The following is a 16,492-nucleotide window of genomic DNA, read 5'->3' on the forward strand; positions in this document are numbered from 1 at the left end:
CTCACTCAAACACTCGGACCCGGATATCGGTTCAGATATATATTCCGTTCTTGTCACTAAACTATGTGAAATGTTACATTAAAACAAAGAAAGGAGGCGGTAAGAAGGAAGGGCAAGCCATATGAAATGAAATAGGCCGTAACATTAGATATCGAGGAATCTGGTATTCCAAAGTAAAGGAAGAGGGCCGGAAACCAACCGGAATATGGTTGTGAAAAAATGGGATGTGCTAGAAAAGAAGAGGTAGTGCCCGAACCAAGATGAACCTTCACATATAGTGTAAGTCATTGAAACGAAGAGTTTGAAAGGAAGATAGGGAAAAAAAGTAGGCGAGCTGTCTTGTGTGCATCATGAATTCCATTATAGGTAGCCAAGTTGTGGTCCAGCAAGAATCTGCAATCGGTGAAGACACAGTGCTTAAGCACTTGTTTGAATCATTCAGATCAGAGAACCTTGTCCCTGCTGTTGTCCTTGTCCCGCACCCTGCTGAGTCTGGCCATAAGAATTATTGAACGCGCTTGTTGACGAGAAGGATGGCATTGTGCCAAACATATTCCCAGTACCAAATCCAGTGGGCAGCGGAGGTACACTCGGTGCCGCAGAACCTCCCATTGGATTCCCTGTAGCCATTGACGCCCTAAATGGATTCGCCGCTCCACCACCTGTGAGTTGTGGTCTTAAACCCACACCGGTTGAGGATGGCAATGTTGTGTTCCTGATCGCATTGAAGGAGTTCACAGCTGTTCCTGGTCCTGCATGTCCATTCATAGTGTTGGCAGCGCCTGTCGGCTGCTGTTTGTTCAAAGCGCCAAATTCCGAAAACCCGGTTGTCGATGTACCCGGGCTGCTGTGATTGGCAGGGCCAGTGCCAGCAGAGCTATCCGGTGAATTCGGAACAGGGGGTAAGGAATCCATAAGAGCGGCTCCAAATGACGATGTGGGCTTGAACGGCTTCAGTCCCCCGAATCCCGTCATTTGTGGTTTCAACTGTGCGGTTGCCGTGTTTGCACCATTACCGACAGCAGTAGGCAACGATTGCGTAGCGGCAACACTGGATGCGCCGGGAATTGACTGATTAAATCCCGGCGATCCAGCAAACATTGAAGTCCCCAATGTCGGACTTGGTCCTGGTGGTGGCGACGCAGCAGCATTGGCAGATTTATTGGCGGAAAACGCAAATGACGATGCAATACTGCCCATATCCGTACCACCTGGGTTTAACGCGCTATTTGCAAAGTTGAACCCGTTTGTAGTTCCCGAAGTGGTTCCACTACCTTGTGTCGATTGTTGCGGCTGTGCCAATGCTGTAGGAGCAGTAGATCCAACCCCGGTATTCCCAATAGCAAGATCGGCTAAGGTTGGTTGCTTCGGCACTGGAGGCGCAGGTGTGATCACTGGTCCAAATGGATTCCTTGTTCCCGTCATATGAGGCTTAAGAGGTGGAGGGGAAATGCTTTTGGCTGTCGAACCCAGAGCAGTGAGAGGCGTCGAAGCAGGCCGTGGCGGGACATTTGCATTAGTTTGCGGTTGTGACGCAACTGTTCCAGATCCCATGGACGCGAAATTAGGTAGAGGCTGGTATTGCTGCTGGAATTGCTGAGGTTGTGGTGGTTGTTGTGGTGGTGGAGACTGTTGGGGTTGCTGCGGGTTCATATTGAAGAGTGTGTGCCCGTATCCTGTCGCCATGGGCTGTAATGGTTGCTGGCTAGACGATGTAGGGAAAGGATTGGATTGTGGCTGGGGAGCGCCCATACCCATCCCAGGATTATTTCCAACGCCAAACAAAGCCATCCCAGTGGTTTGTGGTGCTATCATACTTTGGCGAAATGGATTGAAACCCGTTGCCTGAGGTTGCAGCATGTTGTACTGGTTGGTATTTGGCAGGAAAGTCGTCATTGGCCTTGCAGTCGCACTCGTTGGTTGTTGGGATAATCCGAATGGATTAGATGAATTGGGCATAGCCGTATATTGGGGCATGAGGAACCCAGTGGGCTGCGTCGTAATCTGTGGCGCGCCGAATGGTTGTGAAGATGACATCTGAGCAAAAGGATTTGGTGCACTGCAAGCACATTGATAAAGGTCAAATGAAAGTATGTACTTGAAGCACGAACCTAGACGCCTGGTTGCCAAACATGTTGGTCTGATTCTCTTCAATGGAATTGAAAAAGTCTTCCATAAGTTGTTTCTTCGCTGGTGGCTGAGAAGTAGAAGATGTAGCCGAAGTCGCAGTGGAGGCAGCTTGATTGTTAGCTGGAGTCGTTTTGGTGTCAGCTGGCGTCGAGTCCGGCTTTTTATCTGATTTGGATGCTGGAAGGAAATGTCAACGACATCTCCAGGTTTACAAGTGAATATGGAAAACGAACCACTAGCGCCTTTTGGTAACTTTGGTACGGGCCTCCCATCTGCAATGGCTTTATTCGTCTTGTAATCTTTACGGTTTTGCTCGAAATTAGGATCGTCTAAATATTCTTGTAGAGCAGCGGCGAGGGATAACGGCGCCTGCCAAGAAGTGAGAGGGCTATTATTGACAGTAGAATGGTGTATAAACGTACAAGACGCAGATTTGGAATTGGGACATTTAAAAGATTCTGCAGTTTCTTCGCAACTCCAAGATACTCCGAGACGAGCTCAGTTTGTTTACAGAAATGTCGATAAATGGAGAGTGCTTCAGCGGCATCGATGCGTGACATTTCGAAGTATTGCTCTATGAAGATGGATGAATGGCTGGTTGAACATACATTTTAGCAACCCACCAAGAAGGTTGACTACAGCCTCATTTCCGGCTTGAAATAGAATAAGTAGATCTTTAACGAGCATTCGCAAGGCGGCGAGCCGCAAAGCGTCGTCGACACCGTCGATGTAGAACTAGTAGAAGAGTCAGCATGTCAAACAGAGGTGCATTCCGATACGCACTCTGCATTCAACCAAAGAATCAATCATCTGGTGGACAGCCTTTGTCTCTCTGAGTAATCCCTTTTCAACGGTCATTGACCTCAACTTCCTCCCCAGCATAGTTTTTGTCCTTCCAAGGGTAACATTCGACTGTTTCGTTCTTTGTTTAGTACTCGGTCTACCCCTGTGCTCGTCATCATCCAGCAACGTAGAGCTGCGCATATCTCGATTAGACTCGGATTGAACCTTGATGACATCATGCTTGAGGCTTTGGTATGCGCGAATTCGAGAGTCAAGATATTTAGCGTAGTGATGTAGGTGGTCCGGATTTGCAAACCCTGATGAAGTAATGCATTGAAGGGGGGATGAACAACCGTCTGGTCAGTCAACGCGAACGAGAAAACGACGCACGTGCGCCGGGGCTAGAATTCTGACCTTCCCAATTAGCGGAGTACACGTTGCGAAGCTTTAAGACGTCTGATTGAGAGAGGTGGGTAAGGACGTTATCGGTAGCACCATTTCTAATCATGGTGTGTAGCACTATGAGTGCTTTGAACACTACCTGCATCGGCAGTCAGCGAAGAAGTTGTATCGGCCTGGGCGTGAACATACAACAGAGTTGGGTTCGCGGAAGCGGGGGGAAAGAGCCTTGCAGACATCATGGACAGCACCATCTTCGGACCAGGTAGCGGCGATGATGTTGTCTATGTACTTCAATCGCTGGTCAGTGCTGGACGGTGAGAACAGGGGGACAATGAGGGAAATACCTTTGGTTTTGGGGGGTCATTTTTTGGCTTGCAGGCCAGTTTGACGACTTTGTCGTAACTGGACATGTTTGCACTAGGGCGGGTGCGAACAGGGGGTGGATATCCCATTTGAAACTCAGCCAAGTGTCACAATCGCTTACACTACACTACCCTACAGTATAAATATTGAACACAGACCTACGCTGTCTCGTCGACTCCCTCTTCCCAGCCTCTAGATCTCTCAATCGCCTTCTGCCATCCCTTCCATCTCTTCTCACGCTCCGCGAATACTAGCCGGGGCTGGAATTCAACACTTCCCTTGACATTCACGTCCTTAAGCGTCTCCGGTTTATTCAGGTCCCATCCGAAAAGCTTAATCGCAGCCCCAGCACAGAGCGCAGAACCGAGTGCAGTTGATCTAACGACTTTCGTCAGCGTCTCTGGGATACCATTCGTACCAACGTGTACGTACTCTCTCATTTCGGGTCGGACAACAGTGAAACCTCCAACATCAGCAAGCACTTCCATGACGAGGTCACCATTGGTCATTCCACCGTCTACCTTCAAGTACTTCAGATCAGATCCAGAATCTAACTTCATGCTCTCAATGATAGCACGAGTTTGATACGCGTTCGCTTCCAAGACCGCACGTGCAATGTGCGACGGGTTGGTAGACTGCGAAATGCCTGCAATGACGATTCGATTCAATACGAACCCCACATAAAAATGGACTCTTGTTCCGTACCAATCAACATTCCGGCTGCGCCTGGGTCCCAGTATGGGGCAAGAAGACCAGAGAACGCAGTGACGAAGTACAGCCCTCCAGTGTCGCTCTCTCTCCCGGCCAAAGTGTTGACTTCGGCAGCAGTGCTTATTATCCCCATCGTATCACGGAGCCACTTGACGGCACTTCCAGCCACAGCGACTATACATCTCACTCAGTAAATACAAACTAGGTCAATGAAAAGGACTTACTACTGCCCTCCAATGCATAAATAGGCTTAGCATTCGGCCCCGCCTGATACGCAATCTGTACAGAAGCGTAAATCAGTAAATCCACTTTGAGTAACTTATGGAACCACACTTACGGTACTCAACAAACCATGCTTACTTTCCACGATGTCGCCACCAGTGCAGAACAACAAGAAAGCACCCGTGCCATACGTACATTTTGCTTCACCCTGGTTCAAGCACTTGTTTCCAATCAGAGCTGCTTGTTGATCACCAACAAGCCCGCCAATTGGTACGCCGGCCAGAGGTCCATATGCGAGTTTACCATATACCTCAGAAGTGGAGACCAACTTGGGTAAGATCGATTTCCTGAGACCAAAGAACTCGAGGAGGCATGGTTCCCATTGCAAAGTCTTGGTATTGAGGAGTAAGGTCCGTGAAGCATTGGTAACTTCACTAATGTGGATACCAGTCTTAACTCCACCTAGTAGGTTCTATGTTGGAGGAACGACCGAAATAAGGATGACAATGGGAAAAGAGAAGTTGACAACCATCAGTGTACTGCATGGTAGTGGGCAAAGAACAATGGAATATTGACTGACATACGCGACCCATGATTCAACAGTCCCAAAAAGTAGGTCATCCGCCTCGTGAGCTGCCGTGACGTCGGGGTAATGATCAATCATCCATCGGAGCTTGATAGCAGAGAAATACGTGGAGAGCGGCAAACCCGTACTAGTAACAGTTTCTGAATACATCCAACCTTGATCAGGAAATGACAAGTAAACTCACATATCGCGCAAGGCATCCACGCCTTCTTTACCTTTCACCCAGACACCAGGAGAAACCTGAATTCCAGTTTCCTTGAGCTTGTTTTCATAATGCGCAACGACATTTTTCGTGCGAGAATCAGTCCAGACAATGGCCTTGCAAAGGGGCTTTCCAGTCTTACGACTCCAAGCCACAGCTGTCTCTCGTTGATTCGTGACCCCTATATATCAAACATCCGACACAGTCAGTAGAATTCGAACTGATGAATCGACCACTCACCAATCACTTTCACGCTCTCTTTTGCCCAACCAGCTTTTTCAAGTTGCTTGACAGATTCTTCAATACAAGTATTTGCATGCTGTTGTATCTCGTCCGCATCATGATCATGCCAACTGTAAATCGTAATCCCCCAGAAGAGACGTCAAACAAGAATCCGATCGCACGCAGGAAGTACGCCATCAAAGATGAAGAGATGATTCGTTAAATTAAAAGATTCTGGGGGAGATAAAGAAAGGTCTCTCACCCAGGATGAGGATAATACTGAGGAAACTCAAGTTGATGCTCTGCAATAACATCGGCATGTTTGTTGAACACCATGAACCGCACGGAGCTTCATGGAAGGAAACGCATATAGATCGTCGAGTTCGGTGTAGGTCCAAGTAAGGTACCACTTACGTTGTCCCGCAGTCGAGAGATCCAACAAACTCGCCCAGCTTAAGCGTACTAGCCATAATGATAAGAAGCTTAGAGCGACCTGAAGCGTGGAATCAAGAGGGCTTTTGTGGGGAACGCAGCAATTCTGGCAGGGGCTTTTAAATGATGCAGGTGAATCATCTTGGATGGTATATCATATGAAATATAAGTATGGTAACTTAACTGGTCAACCACTGGCCCAGTGACCAGTGCCATACATTCTGGACCGGTCCGGCGTCCCGTCGGAGATTAGATAAATATGTATAACAAGTGTGTTGCAGTAACTGATCTAAAATCACAACCCAAACTTCTCTCGTTCCTCTTCCGTCCATGTGAATATAGGGAGTGGGTGCGCTTCTGTGTTAAACACCCATTGATCAAGAGGTATCAAATTTTCTTCCTTGAACATCAAATATAGGTATTTCAGCCTATTTATAACCTCATGATCAGCTGAACACAAACAGATAGTAAAACGGCCTTACGTTTCTGCAAGGAAATAACTAAATTGGGGGGAGCATGAGAGAGTTACTCTTTGGTTTTGGTTCCATGTGCATAACAGTGATTGACGTACCTTGGCATACTGTTCTGCAGGGAGCCAGGCGTCCGCTCAACAAACTGGAGATTCGCATACCCACGTGAAGTCTTGGCCTCCTTCTCAATTGCTTCAAAAATAGCCCATCCCCTCGCCCTCCATCTCCAGTCCCCAGTCGTCTTCCACAACAGATACAGAGACTCCACCGTCTATGCAAAGACCATCAGCCCCACGCATTGTTTATAACAAAGATACCCACCTCAGGTCTAAGAAGATACATGGGCTTTTTGACATAATAGTCCCTTGCGTTGACCTCCCCCTTCAGTCTCTGTTTCTCTGTAAAACTTACCGGCATTTTCTCCTTCAGACCAGGGACATCTCCGCGGCTTCCACTGTTTTTCCATTTCTCAACCGCGTCAATCCACAAATAGTCGTTCGTCTCGACCATATATCCATTCCCCACCGTTCTGGAGTTGGGCGCAGGTTTCATGATAATTTCATCCGGACCAAGCCCCGTAGGTTGATCCGCATAAGTTAACCAACATGTCTGGGCAAGACCTTCCGCAGCCCACATATGTAAATCCTTGAGGTTATATGAGCGTAGGAGTTCGTATGCTTTTCCGGCATGTCCATAAGTTTCTTCCGAGCCGAGTTGAGTGAGGTCAATACCGAGTGATTCAAGATTGTCCAGAGGAAGACTATGAGCTCCCAAGGCAAGAAGACCGGGAAGGAAACACGATAAGTGTTCAAATACGCGTGTAGGTCTACCACGTCTTTCGTACGTAGTCGACGTGGAATCTGTCACATATAGCAAGTGCCGTGTGGGAGACAAATATAATAAATTAGTGATTATCTGTGTAGTCGCCCGGATATCTGAAAGGGAGGAGACCAAGTCAGCTACCGGGAAGCAAAGCACCCGAAGACCACCTACACATTTCTAAACTCTTTCTATCTGTCTTTGCAGTCAACAAATAGAATTTGAGCAAATATTCGTGTGTGCTATCCGCTTGAGCTCCAACGGATAGATGTGCTGGAGCAAGATGTGAGTTTCGACGTTGGAACTGAGAACGAAGGCAGACATACAGTCAGAAGGAGAACCAGATAACAGATCCCACGCGATAGGTAGCATTCCTCCAGTCCTCGTGAGATTGGCCTGCGAAAAGATTTCCATGACAGTGTTGGCCTTCACGCGAAAACGTCAGAGAGATTGAGTATCAATTGATAATGAAGACTTGCTCTATCAAAATGCGCTTTGCGACCAGTTAGCTTAGCCAAGTATGCATATTCCAGTTGAAAACTGGCGATCTCTGCCAGAACCCCCCTCTGTGAACCTCGACGAGTTCCCCTGCTCACGTTTAATCAACCGTTTCTTTCGAGCACCTGAATCATGAATCACGCTCACGTAGAAGGGTTGACACTGAAATATGCTAGCCCACTAGTAGTGTTAAATACGGGATCAAGCTTATCAGTGAGGTCGATTGCACGCTCCAGCAGAATGGTGTCGTTCGGAGAGAGGGCATACGCGGATAGAAGTCCACCCAGGTAGCGAATGACGGTTTCGAAAAATGGAGCGCAACCATCGGAAGACTGTCGAAAATCGAAGACACTTAGTGCCACGAACCATCAATCAAGAGAAAGTATACTGCGTACCCGAGAAACTGAAAAATTAGCTTGCCTGACTACACTCAAACCGTGCTCATACTCTTCGTCGAGCCCCATAATTAGCATGGTGTCCAACGAATCGAACGCTGTAAGTCCCCAGCCATTCATACTAATAAAAGTGAAGACATCTCGTCAGGACCTCCGCATCGTTGCAGGAAAGGTATAACTTACTTGTCAGTGCTTGTGTTAGATTTGGGCAACAACTCGTCATGGGGAGCAGCAAACTCTCTATATCCACCGTACGCATGCCTAAAAGCATACTTGACTTGTTGCGCCCTACTCTCCCAGACAGGCGTCGGTACATCTTCGATTGGGGAATAGTGCGCTGGCCACTCTGGTGGCGGGGGATCGAAGCTTGGCCATGGTAGTGATGGTTTCGAATCAGAGGCTGAGAAAAACCGAAGGAGTGTCCAGGTCACAGATAAAAGAATGACACAGTAGAGAGCCAGTCTATACGTTGGCTGTCGCGCCAAGAGAGTCCATGTATTCGAGGGCGAGAACCGTTGATAATGCATTCTTAAACGCTCGTTGTATGATGGAACCATGGACGGAGTGACTCCGATGAAGCGATCAAGGAAACCGAGTGTCGGTAATTTGGTGAATTGCGTGTGCTGGCAGAGGCTAACAACACATACTCAGGTCGAACAGGGTTGCTAACTCACTTGGATCTTGTGTCTGATCACGTGTGGATTTCTTTTCTCTCTTTTCTTCCGTGGCTTGTTTCGAAGTGAATTCCTTTGTACTATTAGGTGATTGAAGTATCGCTGATCCTGAATGGAGTGGGACGAGATGCTAGCTTCGCATCCCAAGTAAATATATCGCACACCAAAAGAGAAATACAGATCTAAGCATAAATCGTAATGGCAATCAAAAAATACACAAGTCTGCAATTTTGTGCACCCGCAGTCATATCTCAAATCTACCACTCACTCAACTCCCAACACAAGTCCCACAACGACTCCTCCAGCACGGCTTCTTTTGTAACGTCCCTTGTCGTGGCAGTACCTGAGAGATCAGGGAAAGCAATCGCACAAAGCGGCATGTTCCTCAACTTTCTTGTTCTCGCAAAGTCTCTTCTTATCCCTGGCCACTTCCCCAAAGACATAGCAAATTCAAACCCTCTGTCCCTGTACTTGTCTAGACACTTCTTGAATTTGTCTGTCGGCTGAGAGGATTTCCTCCACGAATTAACAATGCCCCTCTTCCGGAGTGTGAGATCAGGGTATACACACACCACGCCTTTACCTGTGATGATGTTCATCACAGGCGTCGAGTGGAAGTGCGAGATGGCGAGGATGGGCTCTACCGACTGAACTACTATGATATTCAATATCGTAGGTTCTGTGCAGTCGTACTCGGGCTGAGGAGAACAAGAGAGTTTTAGAACCTTTGCGATGTAGTTCTCGTTTTGGACCCAGGCATCGTATTGGGCATCATGAGTGAGTTCTTCAGATGGAGAAGTCTCCACCGGCGAGTGATATTCAGTGAAAGTCTCGAGGAAATCCAAGACTTCATCGAGCCTCTCTAAGGAGCAGTAGATATCAAGGTCACCAGGAGTAAACAGCCCAGGATAAAACATCAGAAGAGCAACAGAACCCGATATGACTGTACCGGTTTCCGTGAGGAATTCAAGAAATGACGTTGGGTCGAGCTGGAAATACTTGAGAATCTTGACGATTCGCAGGTACATACAGGTGCTGCGTTTGTGATGCCAGTGCTTGGAGGTGCTTGCGAGCGCAGCCATAGACCTGGCATCACAGAAATCCATAATCTTGTCGTGCAGCTCATCTGGTAACCTGTTGATATCAAAGATAGGGATATCTTCGTCGACTGTAGAGGAATTCGAGGCTGAGACAGTGTTCTGAAACATGTAGAGAGATACAAACCTTCCATGACTGCTGAACGCCAAAGAGTTGAATGGCGTGTCCAGTCGAATGCAATTGAAAAAATGCACGTGCCCTCCAGTCTTCGTTCCCTCCATTGGAAAGCTAGCTTCTCGAGGAAAAGAGTGAGCGTCGGAGCGGAGTTTGAACCAGAATAAGCAATGAACGGCTACCCTGACATGCCTAACATGCTATCCCCACTCCATCATGTCCGCACAAGAAATTCGAACAGCGGCGGATCAGGACGATGGTACTGCGGGCAAAGTCATCTGCAAGCTGTACGTCCCCGTATACCCATTCATTCCTCGTCTCACGTATACCATTTTCAGCTGTCACCGTCAATTTGCCAAATATACTTGTCCTATCTGCAATATTCCTTATTGTGCACTTACTTGTTTCCGGTCACCCGTGAGTCCTATCTTTTCTTGGTTCAATTCTACAACCAATTTCTCGACTTTCGTAGTCACATTCCCAATGCTCCGAGACGTTCTACAAGAACCAACTTGAATCCGATATCGCGACGAACCCTTCGCGGACTAATTCAGAGCGGAGCCAGATGTTGGACCTTCTCAAGCGCTTCGAGGAAGAAGCTGCCGTAGATGAAGATGCTCTGAAGCAAGAGGCATTTGGAGATAGCGATGACGAGAATGGAGAGGAAAATTCTCTGATCAAGCGGTTCGCTGGACTTGACATTAGTGAGTAAGCTATATTATTGCTATATTCTTACCACTAATGCACGCGGATAGAGACATTATCATCCGGGGATATATGGCAAATGCTAACCCCCGCCGAAAGGAAAAAGTTTACGGCTGCTCTTGAAAATCCTACCAGCGATCTTGCGCGAGCTCTATTGGGAAGTGAGTACCTCGAAGCAGAACTGGAGCGACCCTGGTTTCTTGAGGATGAAAGTGAGGGCCAAGATGATCGCCAGGCATCGGTAAACTCATGGCCTGAGCTTGTTCGCATCCCTCAATCAATGATCAAACCCGTGCCCCACGGGCAACCTTTAATTTACAATTTATGTGCCATTTGGTATGTTGGTGGCAAGAATAATGACATGACTTTTCTACTGACCTGCAATCAGTATCACATATAGCTACATCGTCCGTCGTCTTGGTGTCCGGATGCTTTCTACCTTGTCCCCAGCGAATCCGGACTTCGAAGAAACCTCAACGCTGATGGACCACCTGCTTCCTTTCCTATCGGATCGCCGATCGACAACCTTGCACCCTAGTGTAGGTGCCGCAACTAAAGATGTGTACTCGCGACTCGGCATAGTATGGCATTGTGAATTATCAACAGACGAGTGGTACTCACGCGTTATTCTCAGGCGGACGCCACTCCGGAGCAACTTGCTCTGCTATTAGAAGATGCGGCGACTTTACTACGACCTCGCCGTGTGATTTCGATACCCTCGCAGTCATCCGAACATGGTAGCACAGATTTTTTCGACGCCTCAACTCACCCCCTCGCAATGCCTATTTATGTTCTCTCAGATATGATTGGATTTCATCGACTCAGGAGCAGTAATACAACCAAAAGAGATCAGTTACAGGAAGATCAACAGCAACCACCACAGGCACAACGTCCTGGATCATTGGTGCCGCGTGCATATCAGCATGTGATACGCAAACTTGAGTATTACATCGCACATATCGCCGCGACACCGACGAGCATTATGGAAGGAGTATCAGGAGAAGTAGTACGCTGGTCACAGAAAGTGAAATCCGAGGGACAAAGCAGCGTAAGGATCTTCAATACTGCACAAACAGGGTTATAGAAATACGAATGGGCAAAGCGCGCTTGGTTATGAAAATTTTGCCTAGTGGATCGATGGCTTCGTCTCAGGGGATCTATTCCGGCATTGATCTTCACATGTTGGTGTAGTACTCAAGCACCCCCACAGTCACTGCATATGCTTATATAGACGCCCTACTCGGAACTTATGTTCACCGTCCTGTACCTCATCCGCCAAGATGGATATGTCCAGTCTCTTGCATGTCGATCGTCGTTTTTTCTTTCCCAGAGATGATGACGAGGTGGCCTGTGGTTCAGGAGGAGGTGACGACCGCTTTCTGGGACTACGAATAGCTTCCATTTTCATAGTCCTTGCCTGTTCATCCTTCGGCGCGACTTTCCCCATCATCGCAAAGAATACAGCATGCTTGCATTTACCCAAGTCGGCTTTTGAGTAAGCTTTGCGAATTCTATTCTGCATATCACTCCGCTCAGATGGTTTGCTAAGCTTCGCGAAATATTTCGGTTCCGGTGTCATTGTGAGTACCTAATGTGAAGTATATTGAAAGGTACTAACCTATATCATGGTAGATTGCCACTGCATTTATACACCTACTTGATCCCGCGATTGAGGAATTGGGATCTCCTTGTCTTTCAGATGCATGGGGAGAATATGTATGTAGTTAAAATGAACGTTCAATAACTATGCTCATCTTTAACAGCCATATGCCATTGCATTAGCTCTACTCTCAATATTTCTTACCTTTATTGTGGAACTTATTGCGTTCCAATGGGGTTCAGCGATACTGGCCAAGGCGGGCAAGAATGACGGTATGTTTTAACACGATTCTATCTTCACAATCTGCCGAAGTGCGGCATCGTGTCTAAATGATTGTCTTCGAGACCTGTTATTTTCTTTTTTTTGTCCCGACGCACTTCTTGATTTTCTCACCGTATATTCCTTTGGCAGATCAACACGAACACAATACTGGAGTTGAATATGTTGCCCGCGAACCCGAGTCTGAGGGCAGTATCGTTACTGGGAGTCCGAGGCCGAAGGATGAGACCAAGGCTAGTGTGGATCTTGAGAGCCTTGATGGGAGAAAGGATGGTGTGGCGAACAGTCCTCTCAGTCAGATTCTCGGCGTTGCAATCCTTGAAGTTGGAATAGCGTTACACAGGCGAGTTAATCTTTTTCTCCTTTAATATCCAGCGCAAACTTACGTCAGTAGTGTCCTCATCGGGCTCACTCTTGCTGTTGATCCAGATTTCAAAATACTGTTCATTGTCATCGTCTTTCACCGTGCGTACCCAACTTCTTTTCTTCCATTGACTTTCACATGGTTAAAATCCTGCATAGAAATGTTTGAAGGTCTCGGAGTTGGTTCCCGACTGGCACAGCTGAAGATTGATGACAAGTATAATTGGGTACGATATGCTGGTGCGGCCCTCTACGGTATAACCACGCCTGTGGGAATAGCAGCAGGCCTTGGTGTGCGAACGACTTACAACCCGGGAACTGCCAAAGCTAGTATTGTCAGTGGTGTCCTCGATTCCTTGAGTGCAGGCATATTGATATATACCGGTCTTGTGGAGGTTTGTCGCTGCCACTGTTGTCGACCGTTGTTGTTTCTGACGCTGACTTTTTTTAAGCTCCTTGCGCATGAAATCTTGCTCAACAAAGAAATGATGGAAGGATCCAAAGGCCAGCTTGCATACTGTATTATAGTGATGCTCTTCGGAACAGGTATCATGGCGCTTCTGGGCCGTTGGGCGTAACCGGTTGTTTGCGGTGGACGAGGCAGTGCGACAGTACGAATGGCGAGCTGACCCACTACTTCGCGGCTACGGTCACTTGAAAGTTAAAATTATAGACGGAGTTTGTTTGATGGATTCTAGATGAACAATGAAATATACTAAGTGAGTTAACGTGATCGTAAAGCAATTTAATGGGGCAATGTTAACGATTTCGTTTGCCTTCTCTTCGGATCGAAAAAAGTCTTGGTCGAGTACCGGTCCAGTCAGGCCCATCCCCATAAGCAAAGTTTATTTTTATCATACCGCTTTGCATCGTGGCTATCGCGGCAAAACACCCATTCTCCGCGACTGTCGGTTATCACAGGATCGTTCGCGATTGATGTGGTTTGGCCTATAGAGGTCGTAAGTGCTGGCCCCGTGCCATACAAGAAATTATATAGCATCTTCTCTTTCTTCGTCTCGGCTCGCATGCTGCATATTCTTCTCGGCGTTGATCCTGTTGTCGATTATCAGGATAAATCTTGATTATCGCTCTGGGAATTTTGCCTGCCGTTTGCGCTTATCACGCCTAAGATTATTCCCGCTGTTGGGTCTCAAATATCAACTATTTGATAAGAAGTTCGTGGAAAGGGCGCTGATAGTTTGAGCTGGTGACAGGTAAGCTCTTGGTTTTTGTTTCGTCGTCATTGATCATGCTTTTTCTAAAGCGGCTTTGGAATAGTACTAGCAGATTTTCCAGTGTAATCGGGCTCTACCTTTCGAAGCTCAGATGACAGCGCATTCTTTTTACCGTCTCTTAGATTCCGTATTCAATTTTTCTCAACCAATCTTCAACAGTTTTCGTTGATATCATGCCTGATGACTTCGAATTCTCGTGGCCATCAGACCACAGGCGTCGGCTAGAATTTCGCGGAGCCACTGCGCCGGTTGATCAACGATCCTCTTCTCTTACCAAGAAATGCATGTTCCGCCTATGAATACCAATCGATGACTAGCTTGTTATGCTGACGCAGGCACGTACGTTACCCGCAAGATCAAGTGTGTCAGGGGTCGGTATAATATGATTCCACATGTGCGCTTGAAGGAAGCAAAACGTCGAGTGAAGCAATGTTTTCCGCCTTTATTACGATGTCGGTCAATAATAGGATGATATCATCGAAACGCCGCCAATTTGCTGCAGTTAGGATTTCGTGAGTATTTCTATAATATGTTGATTGACTATCTCAAGCGTACAGAGGAAGGGTATCACAACTTATCTCTATCAGAGAAGAAAATGCCAAATTATGGCTGCAAATTGAGCGGGAAGATTATCGCGAACACCAAACTCATCTTTCGGTAACAGCGCCGGTTATTTCGCTGTATGCAATACGCACCTTTTACAATCAGTCCCACCATCAGTCTTATAATTTTCGCTGATCCTGCAGTAAGTTGTTAGGACACTATATATGCTTTTATCATCAGTATTGATGATGAGACAGGTATAGTAGCTGGAAAGCTCCATAGCCCGATAGTGACGCAGTTTTGAGATCGTGGATTGTGGTCAGCTAACTGGATCTAGGGCGACGATCATCGCCGAATGCAAACTTACACTTCTCGAAAACTGAATGCCCTTCGTGTCAGTCGCACTAGCATAATTATGGCTAGCTTGTTGCTCTAACACCACTCTCAGCTGTCACCGTCATTTTTGCCAAGTACAAAACTGGCTCGAATCGATACCACTCCAACTCTTTCATCATACACTAGCTCAAAACAGAAATAGATGCTCGATCTTCTCTGGTGCTCCAAGGCGCAAGCTGTCGCAGGTTAAGACCAAATGAAATGAGAAGTGCTTAGAGATGATGACACCGAAAACGGGAAGGAAAACTCATCGAGATGTGACTTGGTGAACTTAACACTGTAAGTAAGCGACAATAATCTTTATCCTTATTGGTGACATAAATGCAATAGCGCATTTGTGGCTTGTGATTGTTCCCGCAAATGCTGTCGCGGCATGATACCTCGAAGAAGTGCTGTAGCGACGCAGACCCTATAGTTTGAATACAAAACCGAGGGTCAAGGTGTCAAGATCGCTGTCTGAGCTTGCTCGTATTACGCATTGGTGAAGGCACGGTAATTTGGATCTCGACCGTACAAGCCACACACCATATGGTACGTCAAGGACTTAGGCGATAAAATAAATGTTCCCGGTCTAGTGCAATTCAGGAGTGCGTCTATCGCATCTTGTCTATCTTTTCTGCGACCTCAGTACCACTGGATACTTGCCACCTCCTCTTCAACTTCAACTAAGATTTCAAGTTGTTTCATTCGGCTCCATTTTCAAAAAATCGCTCTTTGGTGCTTCGAACGGCACACTGTATGGTGTAATGTGGTCAAAGAATACAAATTATCTATCTATGCGTTCTCTCCTTCGTTTGGATTCCACTGATTCAGTGGAAGTCGGCGGGGGTAAATTGACCGGAAATCTCTATATCTCTCCCAACGGAAACTACTAGGCCCTCTCTTTGTATACATATCGGGCTCCAGGGGACATGTTTCCGGGTTTTGTCCCGACCAATTTTCGGATCTCTCCGTGATGGTCTCCGCCCCTAAGTTCGAAAGAAGACCCTCAAAAAAGGCGTTGAAAGTTTTCTGAAGTCGGATAGACACCCATGTCAACTTCTATCTTAGTAGGTTTCCTTACCCCTCCACTGAAATTCTTGCTGTGATTTTTTGAAGCGATTCCCGCTTGCCGTGCATGTCAAGGGCCGGCCTCGGGATTTTAAACCCGGCGCACCTGCCGGAAATTTTAAAAGGATGTCTGAATAAAGATCCCGACATAGAAGGGTTATCGGGGTTCCGTTATATGTCATACTCAGTTGGCATGAAGG

The 16,492-nt window shown here is 47.1% G+C and overlaps 5 protein-coding genes across 5 annotated transcripts; 1 reads left to right on the forward strand and 4 right to left on the reverse strand.

The window, feature by feature from the left end:
* Positions 1–438: 438 nt before the first annotated feature.
* Positions 439–3,725, reverse strand: AGABI2DRAFT_71493 (hypothetical protein; the record flags this gene model as incomplete). The annotated part of the gene is made up of 9 exons (XM_006461723.1): positions 439–2,059; positions 2,112–2,295; positions 2,364–2,499; positions 2,553–2,704; positions 2,754–2,865; positions 2,914–3,230; positions 3,328–3,454; positions 3,505–3,603; positions 3,660–3,725. The coding sequence occupies 9 exons, from the start codon at positions 3,723–3,725 to the stop codon at positions 439–441; spliced, it is 2,814 nt and encodes a 937-aa protein (XP_006461786.1).
* Positions 3,726–3,748: 23 nt separating this feature from the next.
* On the reverse strand, positions 3,749–6,129 carry AGABI2DRAFT_185889 (hypothetical protein). The gene is made up of 10 exons (XM_006461724.1): positions 6,036–6,129; positions 5,884–5,970; positions 5,640–5,752; positions 5,382–5,580; positions 5,192–5,324; positions 4,727–5,083; positions 4,614–4,668; positions 4,384–4,563; positions 4,111–4,324; positions 3,749–4,056 (listed from the first exon to the last, which is right to left on the reverse strand). The coding sequence occupies exons 1-10, from the start codon at positions 6,089–6,091 to the stop codon at positions 3,837–3,839; spliced, it is 1,614 nt and encodes a 537-aa protein (XP_006461787.1). The 5' UTR covers positions 6,092–6,129; the 3' UTR covers positions 3,749–3,836.
* Positions 6,130–6,235: 106 nt separating this feature from the next.
* AGABI2DRAFT_222683 (hypothetical protein) lies at positions 6,236–8,838 on the reverse strand. Its single transcript, XM_006461725.1, has 10 exons — positions 8,419–8,838; positions 8,236–8,356; positions 7,988–8,172; positions 7,822–7,930; positions 7,669–7,768; positions 7,517–7,615; positions 6,845–7,458; positions 6,625–6,794; positions 6,536–6,553; positions 6,236–6,481 (listed from the first exon to the last, which is right to left on the reverse strand). Exons 1-10 carry the CDS (start codon positions 8,790–8,792, stop codon positions 6,349–6,351), a joined length of 1,923 nt encoding a protein of 640 aa, XP_006461788.1. The 5' UTR covers positions 8,793–8,838; the 3' UTR covers positions 6,236–6,348.
* A 187-nt stretch (positions 8,839–9,025) lies between these two features.
* Positions 9,026–10,215, reverse strand: AGABI2DRAFT_193172 (hypothetical protein). Its single transcript, XM_006461726.1, has 2 exons — positions 10,134–10,215; positions 9,026–10,077 (listed from the first exon to the last, which is right to left on the reverse strand). Exons 1-2 carry the CDS (start codon positions 10,138–10,140, stop codon positions 9,167–9,169), a joined length of 918 nt encoding a protein of 305 aa, XP_006461789.1. The 5' UTR covers positions 10,141–10,215; the 3' UTR covers positions 9,026–9,166.
* Positions 10,216–10,337: 122 nt separating this feature from the next.
* Positions 10,338–13,646, forward strand: AGABI2DRAFT_118644 (hypothetical protein; the record flags this gene model as incomplete). The annotated part of the gene is made up of 15 exons (XM_006461727.1): positions 10,338–10,408; positions 10,460–10,538; positions 10,594–10,825; positions 10,877–11,162; positions 11,215–11,407; positions 11,461–11,840; positions 11,903–12,007; positions 12,058–12,321; positions 12,376–12,406; positions 12,459–12,542; positions 12,590–12,698; positions 12,838–13,039; positions 13,100–13,170; positions 13,228–13,463; positions 13,521–13,646. 15 exons carry the CDS (start codon positions 10,338–10,340, stop codon positions 13,644–13,646), a joined length of 2,469 nt encoding a protein of 822 aa, XP_006461790.1.
* Between the last annotated feature and the right edge of the window lie 2,846 nt (positions 13,647–16,492).

This window comes from Agaricus bisporus (genome assembly GCF_000300575.1).
Source record: "Agaricus bisporus var. bisporus H97 unplaced genomic scaffold AGABI2scaffold_6, whole genome shotgun sequence".
In the NCBI taxonomy this organism is placed as follows: Eukaryota; Fungi; Basidiomycota; class Agaricomycetes; order Agaricales; family Agaricaceae; genus Agaricus; species Agaricus bisporus.

What these genes read in the sequence shown, in the direction of transcription:
- AGABI2DRAFT_185889 (XM_006461724.1), bottom strand. Translation starts at nt 6,091, where the DNA reads ATGGCTAGTACGCTTAAGCTGGGCGAGTTTGTTGGATCTCTCGACTGC. An exon ending in TTGAATCATGGGTCGCGTAT is followed by an intron (nt 5,084 to 5,191) that starts GTCAGTCAATAT and finishes CCTCCAACATAG; the next exon opens with AACCTACTAGGTGGAGTTAA. An exon ending in GTCCGACCCGAAATGAGAGA is followed by an intron (nt 4,057 to 4,110) that starts GTACGTACACGT and finishes GAAAGTCGTTAG; the next exon opens with ATCAACTGCACTCGGTTCTG.
- AGABI2DRAFT_222683 (XM_006461725.1), bottom strand. Translation starts at nt 8,792, where the DNA reads ATGGTTCCATCATACAACGAGCGTTTAAGAATGCATTATCAACGGTTC. An exon ending in CTAATTTTTCAGTTTCTCGG is followed by an intron (nt 8,173 to 8,235) that starts GTACGCAGTATA and finishes GATTTTCGACAG; the next exon opens with TCTTCCGATGGTTGCGCTCC. An exon ending in TTCAGTGTCAACCCTTCTAC is followed by an intron (nt 7,931 to 7,987) that starts GTGAGCGTGATT and finishes AAACGTGAGCAG; the next exon opens with GGGAACTCGTCGAGGTTCAC.